Raw genomic sequence first — 19,805 nt, forward strand, 5'->3', positions numbered from 1 at the left:
TTTCCTTAGACTGGTGAAACTGCTCTGTTGGTTGTGCCCTGGAAGGGTGGAGAAAACACACACACACGCACACACATGTGGTCTGAGGGGGAATGGCAGGGACAGGGTAGAGCCACAGAGATAGAGAGACCTAGAGTCAGAAATCCTGAGTGAGACACACAGAAAGGTAGAAAAAGGCAGAAAGATGCTGAGGGACAGAGACACCAACCACAAGAATGACAGAAGAAGGAGACAGATAGAGGGAGTGAGAAAGATACTGAGAAAAAGGGACAGTAAGGGAGAGACTGAGAAAGACAGAGACAGCCAGAGTTGGAGCACAGAGGCCGGGTCTGGGAGACGCTGGTTGAGTGGGAGGTGTCAGTAGCAAGGGAGGTGGTGAGGGCTCGAAGCATCCCCGTTCTCCTCCTCCCCCTTCACGCTCAGCCCAGCCGGCGGCGAGGAGTCGAGAGCCCAAGGTCGCCCAGTCCTCTTGGCTGTCTCGAGCTGAATGGCTGGCAGTCCGCTGCTTCCCCGCCTCCGGCCCGGCAGCCACAGGTCGGAGGCTCCCGGCGTAGGCGCTCGAGGCCGGCAGGGGCGCCCTGCACCCTCCCGCGCCCTTCCCCGCCCTACGCTACTCCCTGCTGCTCTTCCCGCCACTCCCCTGGGCTTTGCGATCTTCCCTACTCCCCCCAGGAAGGGGGCGCTGCGGCCACCGAAGACACCGCGGGAGCCACTTCTCCCTGTAGGCCCAGCCCGCGAGAGCCTGAGAGCGGGATCTGTTTACATGGGGTACTAATTAGTCTTTGAGGAATCATTCACCCACGTGCCAAAGTAATTGTCCGTGTCAGGAAGGTAGGCGTGCCAAGCCGCGGCTCTGCGGAGAAACCACCACCACCGCGGCGGCCAGAAACCCAACGCGCTCCAGAGCGTCCCCGGGTGGCCGGGCAGCACCAGGAACAGCGCCCGAGAATCCACTGGGGACAGGCTCCCGGGCTTCCCAGCGTCGCGGGTAGAGGTACAGCTGCTCCGTGTGCCGCAGGCTCCAGATTCTCGCCACCCCACCCCTCCCTCAGAAACTCGGACTGCTCTGGTCTGCCGTGTGGTTCTCTTTTCTTCCGAAAGGCCAGAGTCTTATCTCTCAACTTCAAGTCCAGAGGACTTGCCCAGTCTCCTCCCCTTAAGTCATTTCCACCATCCTCAGGCAGCTGTGGGAAGCCGAGAGTCCTGGACTGCTCGTCCCGGTGCCAGCGCTGGCAGTCCCAGTCCGTCCGGTGCAGCAGTCCAGCGCATTCCCCTCTCTCCCTCCCTCTTGCTCTCCCTCCCTTTCTGTCTTCCTCTCTTTCCTCCTCTACTGCTCCCTCCCTCTCTTGCCTCTTAAGTTTCCTGCACCGTGAATCCAACTGTGCCAAGCCTTGGCTCCCGCGAACCAATCCTGAGCGCGACCCGGGCACTGGGACGGCGACTCCGCCAAAGCTGGACGAGGCAGCTGGACCCGTCTGCGCTCGAGCATGGAGACGGAGCGCCTGGGAGGGCACGTCCGGGGCGCTGGAGACGCCAGGCCCGAGTAGCTCCTCAATGGAGCCTGCCCGGAGCTGTCCCTTCTCGCCGGTTTCACCCCAAGTCCTGTGCGGTACGTACCCTTCGCCTCCACTGTTCCCGGAGGGGACACCTTGGAGCGGGGTGGTGGGCACCAGGAAGGGACGCAGGGAGGGGCGCTGGTTGGGAAAGAGAACAAGCCTGGCAGGTGACCCTCACAGCTTGGAGGAGGCTTCCTCTCTAGAAGTTAGCGACCGGCTGTGCCTCTTGGCTCGAAAAAAGTAGTACTAGAGACGTGACTGTGAGCGTTCGTGTGTATCTCTGTGTGTGCCAGGGGCTCGAATGGGTAAACTGAGCCCTGCTTTCCTGTATGCAAATTGCATTCTCTTTCCCCACCCCCACTTCACCGAACGTGTTGAGATACCCAGTACCTAATCCTGGTCAGTTCTACCTACCCTTTCCTTTCACCGCGCCCCCCTCGCTCAATCTCTCTCTCTCTTTATCTTTTCCCTCTATCTCTCTCTGCTGGTGTGTACGTGTGTGAGCACTGCCAGGGCTGGCGAAGAACCAGCCGCCGCCTTTAGTCCAAGCCCTTGCCCGGCCACCAAACACTAGGGCAGGTCTCGCTGCCAGAGAAGGCTGGGCTCCGAACCAGCCTGCACGCGGCTCAGTGTGCTCCGCCGCCTGGGAACTCGCACCCGAGAAGCGCAGGGCGCAAGGAGCCCCTCACTCTCCCTCTCGTCCGCCCTCCCGCCTGCCCGGCTGCGGACCGCGCGCTTGCTGGTCTCAGGCGCTGGATTTACTCGCTTTTCAATTTTTCCGTACCCTCCCTCCTGCTTTTTTTTTGGTCCCCCACTCCCCGCCAAGACCCCCTTTCCCCGCTTGATCGTCAAGCCTAACCTTGCCCGCGTGGTCATGGGATGTCTAATTTCATTTGTATCTAGGCTGCTGAGAGCGCTCCTTGCTCTGTAAAGTGGATGTCAGGTGGATCTATGTTTTTGAAGGAACAAAGACTCAGAGAAGGCACCGCCAAGGAAGTTTGAGACGCGGGAGAATGCAGGCTGCGTGCTGGTACGTGCTTCTCCTCCTGCAGCCCACCGTCTACTTGGTAAGTCTTGGCGGGTTCGGGGCTTTTGCATTTCCACCCCGGCCGGGAGGCAAAGAAACTGGAGGCACGCGGGAGAAGGGTTACACCGCCAGTTCAGCGAGAGCAGCTTCCTAGCAGCTGTGTTGGAGCAACTTTGGCAAGCTGGTCTCCGGATTCCTGCGGACTTTCCGGGGTTCCCATCCCCATTTTTTGCTCCAGTCCCCCAGTCTCCTGCGCGTGATTCTGAAAAGCGGCTAGGGCGCCCAAGACACCCTAAACCCAAGGAGGTAGTGAGATGGGGCGCTTTATGTGGTAGAGGGCAACAAGATGAAGTGGAAGGCAAGAACTCTCAGTAGCTCATGCACGGAGTTTAAACGAAGGGAAGTTTAAAAGCAGGGTGTAGTTGCGGGGTGGAAAGCACAAATCTGCCCAGGTCTGTGAATTTAAAAGTGAATCTACCCACCCACTTCCCCGATTTGGAGATGAGATACATAGAGAAGCGCAGTTAACTTTCTTTGACTTGTAAAGGTTCCGACAGGATAAGTTAAACTATCAGGAGTACTGCAAGCAATCGGAGTTAGGTCAGAGATACTACAGCAAACATGTCCACCTTCCTCTCGTTTTCATCAAATAACTAAATCCCATTTCCAGTGACTAGTCCATTATTAGGGAATGGTAGGCCTTGTCGCCAGGGAGAGAATCCTAAACAAAGCCGCGGTCTGTGTCTTTCAGTAGCAGAGTTTTCCGGGGGCTGGACTTTGTACACTGCTGGAACTCGGTTCCTGGTTGAAGCGCTTTGTTGTGGTGAATTGAGAGCTGTTTGTGCCGTGTTGAGGCAAGGAAAATGCGATATTTCAGGTCTGGCTTCTGGGGTGGGAATGGGGGAATGGGGGTAAGGGACACTTGTGCCCTGCTGGTGAAGTTGTGTTCAGTGTCCTGACCCCCATAGCCCATCCTGGGCTGTGGGAGTGCACCGAGGGCTCGCTGTGTTCTGTCTAGGGGTGAGGTGCGCTAAAGCAGCCCGAACTCTCTGATGGGGCTACACCTCTGATTGGAAGTGGTATTGGCGCCCCTCAATCCCAAGAGCCTTAGATAGAACCCACAAGCCTGGAAGAATTGCCATTCCTACAGTTGAAAGCGTTTCTCGGCCGTTGCCTTGGTGCATGTGACTGCAAAGCTGCGAGTTGTGTGAATTCTGTGTATGTGAGTGAGTACGTATATATGTGTGTGTGTGTGAATGTGTATTTAACCGATTTCAGCTTCAATCCAAGAACCCTTAACTTTGCCTGTCTGCACCTTTATCGCCTCACCGTAGCAGCCGCGGACGCCAGAGGGCGCTGCGCATCAGCGTCCTCGCCCACAGGACACCTTGGGGTAAACAGGTGAAAGCCAGGGCAGCCAATCCAAAAGAACAGCCTTTCTGATTCTGTCGCCGAAGTCTGTGCCTTTCCCCGCTGGAACGCAGACGGAATGCAAAAAGTGTCCTTCCCATTTCCCATCTTCAATCATTTTCGCCCCCACCTGTGTCCAATAAGCCCACTGACATTGAGAGACCATGGATGGAGGGCAGAAAGTTTGGCCAAAGGAAATACAGAAATTTTTTATTGAGAGATGCGGGGAGGGAAAGCAAAGTGAAAGCGACGGGGGCGAGGGGGGGGGGAGGCCGGGAATATTAACGATTCCCTTGACCAATGTAACCCGCCTGCCCCTTTCCTCTGCATACCTTTATGCATGACCTGAACCTGAGGACTGTTCTTATGTCCTTGGGCTGTGCTCACACACACGGCAAGGGCTTGGTGCAGTTTATTGCTTGGAGCAAGTATTTCGATAGTCTGGAAAATAATCTATCAAAAGCAGAAGTGAAATCAATACGTTGTGTTAAATTTTAAATGTGTTTGTTGGCAGTTAAACCGTTTTCCACTCATTACAACAACAGTGCTGGATTTATTCTAATGCGATGCGTTCTCAACAACAAGCGCATTAATTCTCCTTTAATTGTAAACTGGGAGCATTTGAAAACCATTCAGTGTGCAAATTATGCTGATTCAATTACCGTTTAGTTACAGACTTCATTACCTGAATGCCTTTTGGCAATACAGAGAAAGGAGACAATTTTTCCAATTTCACTCAAAACAATACGAAATGTGAACAATAAAATAGAGAAGGCGATTTAGAAGTCCATTCTTTTTTCTCCAATCTAAAGTACTTTTGTGTCGGGGATTAGAAACCACATGCACCACAGAAACTAAGGCTGATGGCTGTGACCCAAAGCAGTATTTCCAGGGATTGTAATCCCATGGATATTTGCCAGCAGAATTCTGAGCTGTTTTCCTGGAGGAGCAAAAAGCTGACTTCTACCATGGAAATGAATTTAAAAGGGTGAATTGGGCAGTCATTTCAGGATGGTTTTAGACAAATAAAGAAGTAGAGAGCCTTGATTAAAACTCTAGGGCAATGAACCGATCAAGAAGCGATCAAAGCTTCTTTCTTCATCTATTTCATTAAATACCAGATACAGTGAACTGGATTGATCATTTGTTTGTAGCTGTACATTGGAAGATCTTATCCCTTTGTAGGAACCTGCATTAGATGCATACAGATTGTCAGGAGCTGCTTTAAGTTACATTCAAAGAAGGCAAGAGTGGCAAAACCATTATTTTAATTTTCTCTTGAATTGACATAAGCCAGGGAAAAATTTGATGGATAATTTTTGCCTTTGTGAGCTCATACCACTAGTTAAGTGCCTGTATCACTCTGTTTATGCCTTGCCTCTTGACTGATATCTCAGTGCACCTTGCCCTTTAAGCCCATGGTATCCTAGCTATGTTTCCCAGGGAGTAATTACTACATTAAATCCAGGAAGCAAGGCTTGTCTAGTTATCTCCTACAGAAATATTTAGGCTTCTGTTTAAAGAGAATACCTTAAATACTCCCAAATTTGAGAATAATCTTATGAAAACTCTGCAATAGGTCAATACTCCACACCAAACCACAGTTTCCTGCCTGTATTTGGGTGAATGTTTGCAAAGTATATTTCTGGGCCCAGGATTCTTTGAACGCTTTAGGTTGAGGATTTTTGTGTTTTTTTGAGAGACAATTCTGTCCTAGTTCAAAATAGAAGCTTATTTTAGTATTTTAATGGGAAGCTAATTAGATATGTGCCCACAGAGTTACCTTCTGAAGCATGTTAGCTAGAATACTCAAAATCCACCACAGGACAAGCTCCAGCCATAAATGCATGGGGGTGGGAAACTAACTTTTAAACATAAAGGTAAAGAAAATTTCAGACTATTGAATGTTATATATTGCAGATTTAAAAGCCTGAATTCAATAGGAGAGAAGTCTATGGTTGACAATGCTTGTTAAAAATAATTTAAAAAGTTTTGCAATCTTTATTCTCTTATTAGTCCTGGACCAATACCAGGGTATTTTCAGTATGATACAATGGGATGGCAGGATGATAGCATTTTAACTTTATTGAAGCATATACTGAATAAGCTAGAAAAATATGGTTTCTTGCTGTGAAGAATGGGGGTTCTAACTTGAGTCAGCCTCATTGGATCAAGTAGAAGGATAGGCCAGGACACTAGGAGAGCATCTCCTACAGGTTGTGGCATTCTGTTTGGGGGCTCACCTGTGGTAATTCTCAGTTAGAGAGGTGAGCCTAATGAGCACCTTCTGAACGTGCTAATGAAAAAGTTACTCAGAAATTGAGTCCAAGGCATCTGACAAGGCATTGTATAATGTTACTGTGACTAGTCACACATCCACAGCTCTATTCTAATGAGAAGAGGCCCCACCATTTCTGTTGGGAATTAAATTGCTAATAATCGAGTTGCTTTTTACATCAAAATAGGCAGGAATTAAAAATCCTTTCTAAACTTGTGCCACAACATTTTGAGCCATCTATTCTCTCAAATTTAGGATATTCTTAAAATGTGAATTCTACACCAATTGTTTTAATAGAGTTTTGAGAGTAATTAATGTATCCATGGGACCACTACCTCTACACTGTTAAAAGCCAGATCATTTGGGTGAATTCCACTCATTATGAAGATGACTGTTAGGTATATTGGAGCTGGGGGAAAAGCAGAGGGAGAGAGAACAGCAATGTCTTTTCTTTGGATTAGGTATGTGTACTTCTCATCCTTTAAAAATTAAGCCAGCTGCTCAGTTAAAATTTTAATCAATTTGAGCTTATTGCTGAAAATAAACAAAATAAAATAAATTTCCTGACAGTGACTATGAAGTGTTCCCTACTAAGGCTAGTTCTTGGAAACTAAAAATTTCTCATTCCTTTGCATTTCCTGACTCTTCTACTACAGATCAGCCTTCTAGATAGATACAGGATTCAGACTAGATTTTTGGAAGGTCCTCTACCCCAGCATCACAGCCGTAGAACTCATCAGTTTTAAGATGTTTTCCTGAGCTCTGTGGGACACAGAAATTGCTACTATTCTAGGCATTTCCCTGAAATGTTCAACTTTCCATTGACCAAGAAAGCAGCTCGCCCAAGTGTGTGGGAAGAACTTGGGTGGGCCACATTTCTGTCCCATTTCCAGAAGGATTATCTTGGTCTGAGGCCTTCTAGTGATAGCTTTAGGGAAGCTGACTGTAGTGGTAGGAGAGAACCAGGATTGCTCCAACTTTCTCAGCGGTATTTTTTCGGAAAGCCATTAAATTCGTGGCTCCTCTGTGCGAAGTTGATTTCTATTTGGCTTTGAATTGTTGACGGCTATTTCTTCCTTAATGAAAGTATTGTCTGGGTGAAAAATATACCGGGTGGCTGGGAAATTGGTTTCTTTTTTTTTTTTTTGAGATAGGTGCCCAATGTCCTGCTTTTCTATCTGAGTGAAGATTTTCTGCACACTACAGAAATTGACAGCATTGTCCGGGTAATAACTGTCGTCGACAATATTTTCAAAAGGGCATTTGAGTGATGAAAACATTTGGATATTGCTTTTTCAAATAAGAAATTTTCTGTCCTGAGCTTCTTTGATTTTATAGGGGGTGGGAGTTAACTAGGGGGGCGGTGGGGAAGAAGGAGTCACGCATTGGCAGAGATGCCTTCCCCATCCGCCCAGTCCTGGAATACCAAGGTGCTTGTCAGCTTCGCCTGGAGTTCCTGGATCTGAAGAGCCCTCAAAGAATTCGGCTGCGAGTCAAAAGGGAATTTCAGGAATGAGGAATAACACTCTTCTTGCGCTCCTATAAAGCAAGTGATGTAAGCTCTGAAAGTTTGCCTGCTCTCAAGTGGGAAGTTAGGAAGTGTGCATTCTTTCTGATTTTTTTAAAAATAAAAAGTGTCTAGCTTTGATTCGATTCAGGAAAGCTCCTTTTGGGCAACCATGTCTGTTAGGGGCTTCAGATCTCATTTTAAGACCTTAACAGTCCCCGCCGTTTTAATTAAGGAAAGGCAGGCGAGCCTGGCAGCCAAGAGCAGTCGGGTCAGCGGCTTCATGGTGCAGCTGAGTCTCAAAGCGGGTCTGCACTCTCGCCTCCCTCTGCATTCTCTTAGCCACCACTTGCCTGGTCCCGTCGCGTGTGTGCAGGAAGTTTCAGTCTTGATTTATCCACTAGTCAAGTTCCCGACCAGCTCTTTTTCTGGATGTCAGCACTAACCCCCTCCCGGAGCTTGGTAAACACAGCGCGCGCATTTTTCTGCCTCAGATTGGCATGTTGACGACTCTGCTTGAAGGAATGTGACAATAAAGTGGGAAACCAAAGCTTGGCAAGCACTTAATCAAGGATAAAAAGGTTCCGCTGTAAGGATGTCACTCAATTTATTGTGAAAGTCGAATGAATTACGTTTAATGAAAGTGCTCCCCAGATGAATATTACCAGCAATTTCCTGAGTTGGCTCTGTCAGCTCGAGATGAGGAAATGCCAACCCAGATCAGAAAAGAGCGCCCGTCTCAATTACTATGCAAGCTTTCCAAGAGCGGCTTTTTATTGAGATGATATATATTGGCGGCTTCTTCAAACCCCTCCGCGCGCCCAATAGCGCGTTTGCGCATTTTCCAAGTTTGCCGTCTGCCCTCGCGGGTTGGTGGCTGTTGTTTAAACTTCCGATGAGCGCGCTACGTTTCTGCTACAGTATGAAAACCTAATTACCTCCTCTGTAAACAGCTTTCCCTAGTATATTTTATTGACTGCTGAGGTGGGAGCCAGCAGGGGGTCCATGGGGGTGGGCGGGGAGCGGATTATCTCGCTCAGGTGTCCTCTGTGGTCGAAAGTTCCTTAGGCGTCTAGTCAGGGGCTCGGGGTGGTGGAGAGCGAGATGGCGTCGGGAGCCAGGGCGTTGGGACAGCGCAAGCGGTGGGGTCCCCGGAGCAGCAAGACAGTAGCGCCTCTCGGGCCACGGCTTGCGAAAAGCTTTCCTAGCTCCTTCTTTCTATAAATTAATGAGGGCATTTTACTCGTTCAAGCCGGAAATACGATGGGGAGGGGGAGACACAGGACGCAGCCAGAGCGCATCGCCTCATCTACATGAGAATGGAGAACCGGGAGGCTTTTCTTGTACTGTTTCTTTCTCCCACAATAAGACAAATTGCTGCTTAGAAAAACCGAGTGTTTCCTTAGAAACTGGCTTGCGGGGGCTCTGCGCGTCCCCACTGAACCTGCCTCTGGTCGCGCCTCGCCATCACCCCCGCCGACCTAATGGATTCTGACGCGAAGGATCCTAGCCGCCGCGGCTAAGGGCGCAGGGGGAGACCGCGCGTCCTCGCCACACCAGAGGGAGAGGGCGTCCGGCTCACACATTCCACCCTATATCTTAGACCCCGTCCTCAAAGACAGACTTTAAAAGGCCATTTTCCTTCGTCTTCTACAAGAAACAAGAAACTTTTTTCGACGTAGATGTCATACCCTCCCTTCGGAAACTCAGTCCGCTGACCAAAGCCGCAGTGTTCGGGCCCCGGGGTTTCCCAGCTGAAGTGGCCGCCGCCACAGCTGCGCGCTTTATTGTCTGCTTTCAGTCGCAGGTGACCTCGAGCGATCCCGAAAGGTTTATGGAAACGCAGGTGCAACCCTCTCGCGTCCGGACCCCAAGTTCCCACACCAAAGCGCTGTTTCTGGGGAACTTTTCGTCGACGCCACCAAGCTTCGGTGCTTCTGGGACAGCGGGCTGGACAGAGGTAGTTCTCGGGAGAGAGGCCGCAGGCTATAAGATTTGATCGCGCGCAGGAGGGCTTGGGGCACGCCAGGGCCCGGAGAGCGATTCTTCAGCACCGCGGCCAGCGCCACAGGCTCCGCCCCGCCTGGTGCCCTCAGTAGGACCTCCCTCCCCGCTGCAGCTCCGGCTGGGCCCTTAAAGTCGAGTTAGCACCCTCAGTTTCCGCAGATACCTCCTCAAGGCCCAGTCGTGACTGTGACGACGCGCCTACACTTTCCAGTTATTCGGGCGGCAGCTAGCTTCAGTCGCTAGGTCCCCACCGTGCCCTAAGGTCAGAAACTCTGGCTTGCACCCCTCTCCATTCCCCCACCCCGTGGTTGCAGCGTCACGTGATCACCACGGAGCTTATGCGAATCTTTCTTTTCCCCAACTTCTCCCCTTACCCAGCCTCCCATTCTCTCACAGTTCTTTAAATCTACCCCTCCCCCGAAACAGAAACGTGAAGCCTGTAAAGCAGGGCTAGAAGTGTCTTTAGAAACGTAAAAGTCTCGACTGACAGACAAGGAAACTGAGGCAACCAACTTTCTCGCAAGAGTAAAACCCTATGGGGAGAAGCGATTCCTGCCCCTCTTCCCCCGGCGAGGAACACGGTTGGAACCACCCAGGCTAAGGGGCCTTTAGTGGCGCGCAGGGGTGAGGGATGGGGTGGGGAGAGTCCTAATTATTATGAATTTCTAAAGGCACAGTAATTATTCACGGGGAGCAGGACAAACCGCGGCCCAGGCAGGGAAATCGATATATTTGCTATCGAAAGTGCCTGGCTCGCCTTTAACGCAGACGAATGGGGGATGCAGCCTCATTATTTTCTGTGGTTAGGCTCGCCAGCGTGGGGCCTGATGCAGCGTGAAATCTATCATCATTAGACCCGGGATGGGGCGGGGTGGGGAGGGGGGAGTTTCTCTTTACTTACCAAACCGCAACAACAAACAAACAACGACAAAACAACCTCTCCAAACACTCATTCTCACACAACGTTGCTCTACCTCTATCGCCCTTTGCCCTGGCCGCTGTTGCACACTCCCCTGGGGGCTGTCTGCGCGCCCTAGAGCAGACACTGCGGTCACTTAAAGCGCGCCCAGTTCCTCCACCGCAGCGGTCACACCGTTGATTTGATCCAGAAATAAGGTCGGATAGTACCGAGCGTTGGCGCTAGGGGTTGTCTGTGTCAAAGGCGAAGGTTGGCTGGGAAGTTCTATCCGTTTCTCTTGCCTTAGCGTAGGAGTCAATCCTTTTCTTGTCACCCGATTCTGCAAATTCTCGCTGTATTAAAGGAGCAGAGATCTGGCATGTAGTGCTTCATGAACCCAAAGGATAAGTTAGCTCGGAGAAAGGCAAGCCCTCGAGAAGGAAACGAGTCAGAAGGTGAAAAGAGCGGTCGAAAATTGAATAGGAGAGGAAGAGAAGGTTTAGGCGCAACGCCTTGGAGGTATTATACGAGGCCCTGGAGAGATTCTGGCCTTTAGCTTAAGGGCCAGGCCGCTTTAGTTTTCTAGGAGTGGGTATAGGCCCCACCTCCACCCACCGAGGTCACTGAACTGTCCAGGGTCTTGCCTGCTGGATTACAAGCCTATTCCCATTTATCCTTTCTTCCGCAGTCCACCCTCCCTGGCACAGTCTTTTTCACACTCAGAAGTTGCCTGATGTCCCCAGTGGACAGCTGCTGGGATGAAACCTGTATTCCTGTACAGGTGTCTTTACAGTTCCCTGCAATGCCATATTACTTAGGGTTAACTGAGGGGTGTGTGTGTGTGTGGTGTGCATTTGTGAGTGCATCTTCTTGATCGTCTTCATCTAGCTCGCCCTTCCCTTATTACAGTGAATCAATCACTGCAAAGAAGATAGGATGTAACAGTTTTAAAATAACCTAACTCCTCCTTCAATGCAGTAAAATGATCATATTTATAATAACATTAATGAGAACAAAATAAAAAATTATAGCCTTCCAGGCATTAAAGTAATAATATCTGCCCTCTTCTCTTGGATTTTCTTTTCCTCAGAGCCCAGCCTTTTTATGGTACATTGTGATTACCTGAGTGTCTTTGTTTCCTTGTGGTCAGAGACAACTAGCCAACACAATACTAGGACTGTATGATCTATTGGCATCATTTCCTCCCACCCTCTTCATTTTTAGAGGCTTTGTAATTAAACTCTGTGAGATATATGTAACATATATCCAGTGGAGAGCCCTTTTATTTATATTTATATAGCATGCTGAGAAAGGAAAATTAAGGAAGTGCTTATATTGAAGTAATAAGCCTACTTTGATATTAACAGAATTGTCCTCTTAATTTACTTCTCTCAAGTCTAAAGGACTATCTCTCTGAGACCAGACCCCACAGTCAAGCCTCTTCAAAGAGAGATCCCAATAAAGTGAAAAAGACATTTATTAGCTTGTACTAACTTAGAGGAACAAAAGGCCAGGCTTACCACTCACTGGAAATGTACACTATAGTAAAGTGCAGTATGACGCAGGATGCTGAGCAGAAAGACGTGACTGGAAATAGCTGCAGGGCCCTACATTTTTCTGCCTCCCTGCCTCTAACCCACCATAATGCATAAATTTACACATAGTGTAACAGGGCTTTCCAGAGCTAAGATAAAGATACAAATTGGCAGGAATTTTAATATAATTGAAAACCACAGACTAAAAGAAAGAGGCACTGACTTTCTTCTCTAAGAGGTTATTGCAACAAAAATTATGACAAAGATTTAGAGAAAATTTCCTGGTTTTAAAGAGCCTTTTTCATTTACAGATTACATATACACATATACACAAAGCAGAGCAAGATTATATATGTTTCTATTTATCTACCTCTTTAGAGGATTCCATGGAAAATAATTGTGGAGAATTCTTTTGTTTTCATACAAGTTGTTCCAACATGGGTTTGAAAGTACCATTTCCTTGATAGGAATCTGGTACCTGACATTGCACTGTTGCCCTGTTTATGTCAGTGTTTTCAGCTACAGAATGAAAGCAATTTTGGTAAAGAGGAACAATGGCATGATAGCTGAAATTTTAGTCGTGCACACTCCAGCCTCTTCAACTGAACTTTAGAAAATGATTCTTCTCCTTGTAACCTTGTAGCTAGATGTTATGAGAGGCCCATAGGTATATAAAACAGCTTATATAAAATTAATGGACTGCTTTACATTCACAATCTCTTACTTGTGAAGCCCTTGTAAAATATTGCTTCTATTTAAAATAGGAAGAATATAAAGTTAGGTTTGGTGTGCAATCGATAGTTGTAAATGGTTCAGTGAAATATTTGATTGTTTTGAGTGAGTTTGACAGTGTAATGGAAATTTATTGTCTGTCTTGGTGCAGTGATATGAACACTGATATGCTAATCATGAATTGTCCCTTCTTTTATGTACTTGACCTGTTTTGAAACTGATTGTAAGAGTCCAAGGTAACATCTAAGTACATAATCAAAATTTTAGGAATGATACATTTTCTTAACTTACTAGATACAAAGAAATCTATGGGTCACAAAGAAGTCACGGCTAAGAAAGAGAAAAGCCCCTCTAACATTGCTTTATTATTTTGCTTAAAATGATCAATAATATATTAGTTATAACAATATATTAGTTACATATTGTTGATATTCTATATGCATTTTTGAATAAGTAAATGAAAAGGTTTTGATTTCAGCATCAAACATAATAAAAATGAGACTTTTTGAAGGTAGTTAAATCATTAAAAACAAATCTCTTCCTGTTTTCCATAGGCACAATTTGAGGTCCTTATTTTGTTCTTCCTCTGAACAAAAATTAAAACTACATTTTCTCATTTATTCTGTTACATAGTTTATGGATCTCTAAAAAATGCCATAGATTCCACTATGATTTCCTTTTTTCCTTACTGTGTATTTATATTGGGGGAATGCAGCTTTTTTTTTTTTTTCTCTTGCCTTCTTGGACTGAGAATTATACATGGTTAAAAATCATGGTGACAGTTTAAAAGGCTGTTCCCCTCCCCATTTCATTCCAATGATAACTAGAATAGTAATATTCTTTTTTTTTTCCTTATAAGAATGACCACTGCACTATCCTGTTAACATCTCCTCTAAATCAGAAACAGCGCCCTGACTTATCAACTGGCTACATGCACTGCTGGTGCTGCCTAATACTTGATGGAAAACTCTTAAAAACATGAGCTGGGCTATACGAGACCTGTTATATTTTCTGTTTGAGAAATTTTAAGTGAAAATTCCATAATTAATCCTAAGTTTAATTCTAAAATCTGTTTGCAGAATGATGAGTTGTGATTTGTTGTTGGAGCAGCTGTGCTGTTAGTAGTAGAGTTGCCTAACTAATCTCTGAAATTGAAGATATAAAAAACACCTTTACTCACATATTTTTTTCCAGTTATTTATGAATAGTTTCTTTCACCAGGGCACCATCATTTACTGTGTTATAGAATTAAATGCAGAGAAAGATGCAAGCCACTGCATATGAAAGGAAGTTATTCATGCATGGTCAGTGTAGTATTTCTCTGGTCTTGATGTGGAACTTAATTGCTATTGATGTGGAGATTTTGCAGAACATGGCAGAGTTTTTGCCTCTTTCAAAGAAATATATAATTGAATGATGAGTGCCTGGTGTTAGCTTTTCAACCTTATTTCTTTTGGTTTAACAATGCAGAATTGTGAACAGCTGCAGTGAAGCGGCAGCTACAATATCTAGCTATTATCAAATAAATGCAGATATGGCATATGAGCTGAGCTACCACTTTCGGATCTGCACCTCTTGAATAAGCATTCTGAAGTGTGGAAACGTGAAAAGTGAACAATTTGGCCTGAGACGTTTAATCCTGCCTTGCATTCTTGACTGAAATTCTTCACAATTAGGGTGACTCACATTAATATGTGGCCAGATGTATTTGCACAGATTGATGGATTCCCCCCAACACTTGATGCTCCTTAAACAAGTGGTTAAAAGAGTGAGAGGCTTTAAAGGCAAATCAACGTGCCTCCAGGTGGCTGATATTTTCCCAAAGACCAGCATCAAACTTCCAGCCAGGTGGATAATATCATGGCACCCAACCAGGTGTCAACACTGAATTCACTTGGCTCCACTGAGGACCTGGCCATAAGGGAGAGAAAACAGGCCCCTTCAGTCATTCCAGGACCTCTTTCTCTCTCTCAGATCCCTCACTGCAATTCTTAAGGGAAGCAGCATTGTGAAAGCCTGGCTAGGAGAAAAGAGGGGGTAATGGTAAAGTATAACCTTAATTCTGTGACTTTGGGCAAACTTAACTTCTCAAATCCTCAATTTCCTTACTTGAAAAATGGGGCTGACAATACGCCGTAGAGTTACTATTGAGGATTCACTGACTTAATGTATTATAAAGAGCTTCGAAAGGTGACTGGTACAATGCAATGATGAACTAACAAAGAAAAAAATTCTTGCTAACATTTTAGAGAGAAGAGTTTCCGGACCAGGTTCCCATGTGCATCCAGCACTGTCCCTATGAACATGACACAGAAGGGTTGATTCTATCCTAGGGCCATCCTATTTTTTGTTTACTACTTTCAGCTAGTTGATAGCTATACAGTTGCTCAATGCTGCCCAGAAAGTCATATGTATTTAGTGTGGGTAGTTACCTTTGTGATTACAGCCAGAAGAAAATGGACATTTTGGCTGGGTGCGGTGACTCACGCCTGCAATCCTAGCACTTTGGGAGGCCGAGGCGGGTGGATTGCTTGAGCTCAGGAGTTTGAGACCAGCCTGGGCAACATGGTGAAACCTTGTTTCTACTAAAATACAAAAAACTAGCTGGGCATGATGGTGCACACCTGTAGTCCCAGCTTTGGGAGGTTGAGGCAGGGGAATTGCTTGAACCTGGGAGGCGGAGATTGCTGTGAGCTGAGATTATGCCACTGCACTCAAGCCTGGAAGACAAAGCAAGACTTAGTCTCCAAAAAAAAAAAAAAAGACATTTCTACAGCAACTAGCCAATGTTTATGGAAATGAAGAGACAAATCATCAATAGGCTCAATAAATAGATTGCCTAATTGAGATGAGAATCCTTGTGATGTTTTAATTCCGGGTGGCAAACACTATGGCCATTTATTAAGATCTGATTTTAAATATAAATTTGTGAGTAGTATTTGCTTTAGATTACTTTTAACACTTGAGATTCTTTTAAAATTTGCACACAGTGTAATCAAAACTCATAATAGCCTACTGGGTTTTAAAGTCCAGGGACTTTTCCCTATTGAAGTTCATTCTAGCTGAATACCTGAGTGTGACACATTAACTCCCCGGAAGCACTTGTCGAAACAGTTTGGTGGATTGAGAGCCACAGTAGCCCTCTCATGTGCTGCTAAGGATATCTTGTATAGGTTACCATATGCCCCCTTCCAAGGCATTGCTGTGGGTATCCGAAAAGAGTTCCTACTCAAAAACACTATTTTGTTTTATATTTGATATTAAAATGGGGAAGGTGTAAAGACTACTACAAAGGATAAAATGTTCCATATTTCTGTTTATATTCTGAGTCAAGCACTGTGCCAGGACCTTAACATGGAGTTTTTTTTTTCCCCATTTATTTATTTTAATGATCCTATGACAGGTACTGTTAATATTAGGTCATATTAATATCTTTACTCTTAACATATTAGTATGCTCATGCTAGTGATATGGTTGATAATACCCCATTTTATAGATGAGGAAATTGAGGCATTGAGAGTGTGTTTGGTGTAAGGTGGCAAGATTCTATCTCAGGCAGTCTTATTCTTGAGCCAGGACTTTTAATCACTACCCCATGTTATGCTTGTGTTGGAGAGTCTCATTGTAAAAATATTTCAAAAGAAATAACTATGTTGCCTTCCATTTTAATTGAGTTCTTTTTTTCTCCCTCCTTTGGGCCAATCCTATTTGGGGAACTGGGGTGTGCATAAAATTGCTGTTGCTACTACTGTAGTTATGTAGTTTTATTAGATGCAGTTTTTATTCTTTAGGGACTTCCCATCAAATGGGGATACAAAGTTAAGAAATGCAAGCTTGATACTGATGATTGTGACTGCAGCTTCTGCTCGTGGCATGTGGGACACAAGCGTTTTAGGAAGTCTGCATCTATTGACCTGACCAATATGAAAAATGATCCCTGGGCCTCAGGGTAAGGTAAGAAGTGAGACTGGGACATAAAGTACAGCCCTTACAGTCATCTGTAGTAGATTTAAAAATGATGCATAACATCTGTATCTCTCCTAACAAATCACACTCATGTTTTTTGAATTATTTGCCATGTCTTGGCAGCAGGAGGTGGGGAGAGAAGACCAGAGTTCACTTCTAAGGGGGTAACCATATATACAGAGCATAAACTCTAACTTTCCTGTGGCATTTAATCTAATGAGTCCTGCCGTGCTGACAGCTTACTGGATTTAAAAGGGGATGCAAATCTATGCTCTTTTTGAAGTAAAATATTTGCACAATCATACAAACTAAGAAACTTCAAATCTGCTTAGTTTAATACTTACAGTCAAAAGGGTTTCCGACATCCAACTAATTTAGCACAGGTGTTTCACTGCATTCTGCATGTGTAATCTAAAGATAAAGTAGAAAACTTCCTTCACAATATTGTATAGAATTATTCAGTCTATGTTGGATCTAGGAATTCATCTATCTCTGAAAAATAAAAGTAGATCCAAGATACTTTTGCCCAAAGTGGAAATTCTCTGGTAAGAGATGAGGGAGGAGAGTCTGGCTTCATTTCAGTCTTGTACTACATTTGACCTTGGGAGAGCTTAGTTATGCCTTGGGGCAAAAAATTAAATGTTCCATTTTGCAGCAGTATCATCTTTCACCTTTATGTGGATTTAAAAATGTAAATAAAATTGCTTTCTGTAAATGGTATACATGAAGGTCATATTCATATTCTCCGCAAGAATTCAAAATGCCATTTGACCCATCATTGGCTCAATAGATAATAATGTGTTCTATTAGTTTCTAGTAATCTACTTTTTAAGCATTTTATGACCCAATATTTTAATGCCTACTTCCTAGTTTGTGAAATAAGAAGTCAGAAATAAACCTTTTAGCACTTCATTGTAGATTTATTTATAGAATGTGTGCTTTCAACTTTGAACTTTAAAAAATGCCAAATCTTCCCAGAATATATTTCCTTAGTTATAAAAGTGGTCTGGATGAACATCTGCACTGCGGAAGAACATGCATTTAAAAGATTTTGAGGGCTCTAGCTTTTTTTCAACTATCATCTGTGTTCCTTTTGCTTATTAATTTTTCTTATAGATCCCTCAGGAATTAGGGTTTAGGAACCCCGATAACAGAGTGCAGCCAATAGACTTGGAAAGTAGTGACTGTTCTGTCTTTCAGAGAGTGGGTGTCTGAACTCTTTTTATTGCAATTTGGATAATAAGACCCTGATAGATCCTTGTATTTAATTGTCATGATTTTGATCGTTAATGACTTTTGATTGCTTCTTCTGGAGACACCTGTCAGCCGCTTCTGAAGCACAGATGGCTTTATCAGCAGCAGTAGGAGTTTCTTTTTCTTACTAACTTTGAGCTGAACAAATTATTTTGGGAAGATGAACATACCAATGTCATCCTAGGTTTTTCTGTCTTTGGAACATTATTTTGTTTATTGAATAATGAATTGAGACTGCTCTTTTTCAAAAGCTTTTGGATTTTGTTTGATAGTAAAAAGCATTAGTCTCTTGTCTGAGTGGGTGTGTGACGATTATTCAGTGGCCAAGGCCATACAACTAAGGTGAGAGAATACTTCTCTGTTTACTTGGAACAGTTCTGTTTTATGCCCATTGCCTATATATTAAAAAAATCCTCTTATATTCAGAAGTATCCTGGTTTGGATGATAAATTATGTGGTAGTCTTTTCAGTGTTCAAATGGCTGACTGAGAAAGGTTGATCATGAGCTGTGAAAGGTTGCTGCATAGGCAAGAAGAGTATTTCCATTTCTTTTTCATGCTCCTTTCTCCAGTAGGCATTCAGGGTCCTCATGGACTTGGGTGCATAGGGTTCACCATGATATATCTCATGGAACATAGCCCATACTCTTTTCCTTAAAGATCTGGTAAAATTTTTGAATGAAAATTGGGCAGTACACAGTTACAGGAAAATCTGACAGAAGAAAACTGACTGATTAGCCACTCAGATATCCTGCAGCTTGCATCAGCCTGGTGAAATTGATTTGGTCCCAGGCCCGGAAATGGAACTTTGTCAGTGCTTCTAGAGTTAATAGATATTCAGAAATAAACTGACTCTCACCAGAATACCCTTTTGATATACCCTTTTCTTGTGAGAAGAATATCTGAAACACTATTTAGAGTACTTTCCTTTCCAATCCAGTAACTGAATCCAAGTTTTCTATGCTGACAAGCCCATCCAGTCTTTTTGAAATACTCTTTCTTTAAATATGTTACCGTCACTGATGAAACTTCAGTTAAATAGCTGTACCATGGACCTGTTAAATATTCCTCCTATTCCCATTTTTGGTTGATTAGATCCACTGAAGGCATTTTTATCTCCCTTAATGTCTTTGTTCCTTGATAGGCTAGAATCTCATTGACAGCCTTGATTCTTCATCATGTTTTACAGCTCCCTTTGTAAGGAGATGTAAAGGCCTTGGGGGTAGAACTGTGAATGTGTGATGTTGATTTAATAGGTCAGATTATTCATGGTGGAGAATTCAAGCAATTAGTTAGGATCCTAGGCAAAGTCATTTAGTTGTGTGATGGAAAGAGGGGAAAAGAAAGCGTTTTCCATGCTTCTAATTCAAATGTTTGACTTGTTTTTCTAGTGGGTATCCTAAAGACATATCTTAGTTTTCCTAAATTTCTTGGGATTATAGAAGTTGGTGTCTGATAAATAGAGTGGGGGTAGGGTGAGGTGGTCCTGGGGATTGATACTAGAGCCACTTCACAATTTTCTGTTTTTGTAAATATATTGACAAAAATTAACTGGATCCTTCTTGGTAAGAAGCATCAATGCAGATTGCTACTTCTGACAGCCCAGAAGATGAGTGTACTTCTTAGTTTGCTTTTC

General features: G+C 44.7%; 1 protein-coding gene across 1 annotated transcript in view; it reads left to right on the top strand.

Annotated features, from left to right (window-relative positions):
* Positions 1 to 467: 467 nt before the first annotated feature.
* NXPH1 (neurexophilin 1) overlaps positions 468 to 19,805 on the top strand; it is a 325,425-nt gene continuing 306,087 nt past the window's right edge. Inside the window, exons 1-2 of the mRNA XM_003896270.5 lie at positions 468 to 1,609; positions 2,460 to 2,623. Coding sequence (XP_003896319.1) covers positions 2,570 to 2,623 — 54 coding nt within the window. The 5' untranslated portion in view covers positions 468 to 1,609; positions 2,460 to 2,569. The remainder of the gene's footprint in view (positions 1,610 to 2,459; positions 2,624 to 19,805) is intronic.

Source organism: Papio anubis, chromosome 4 (assembly GCF_008728515.1).
Source record: "Papio anubis isolate 15944 chromosome 4, Panubis1.0, whole genome shotgun sequence".
Lineage (NCBI taxonomy): Eukaryota > Metazoa > Chordata > Mammalia > Primates > Cercopithecidae > Papio > Papio anubis.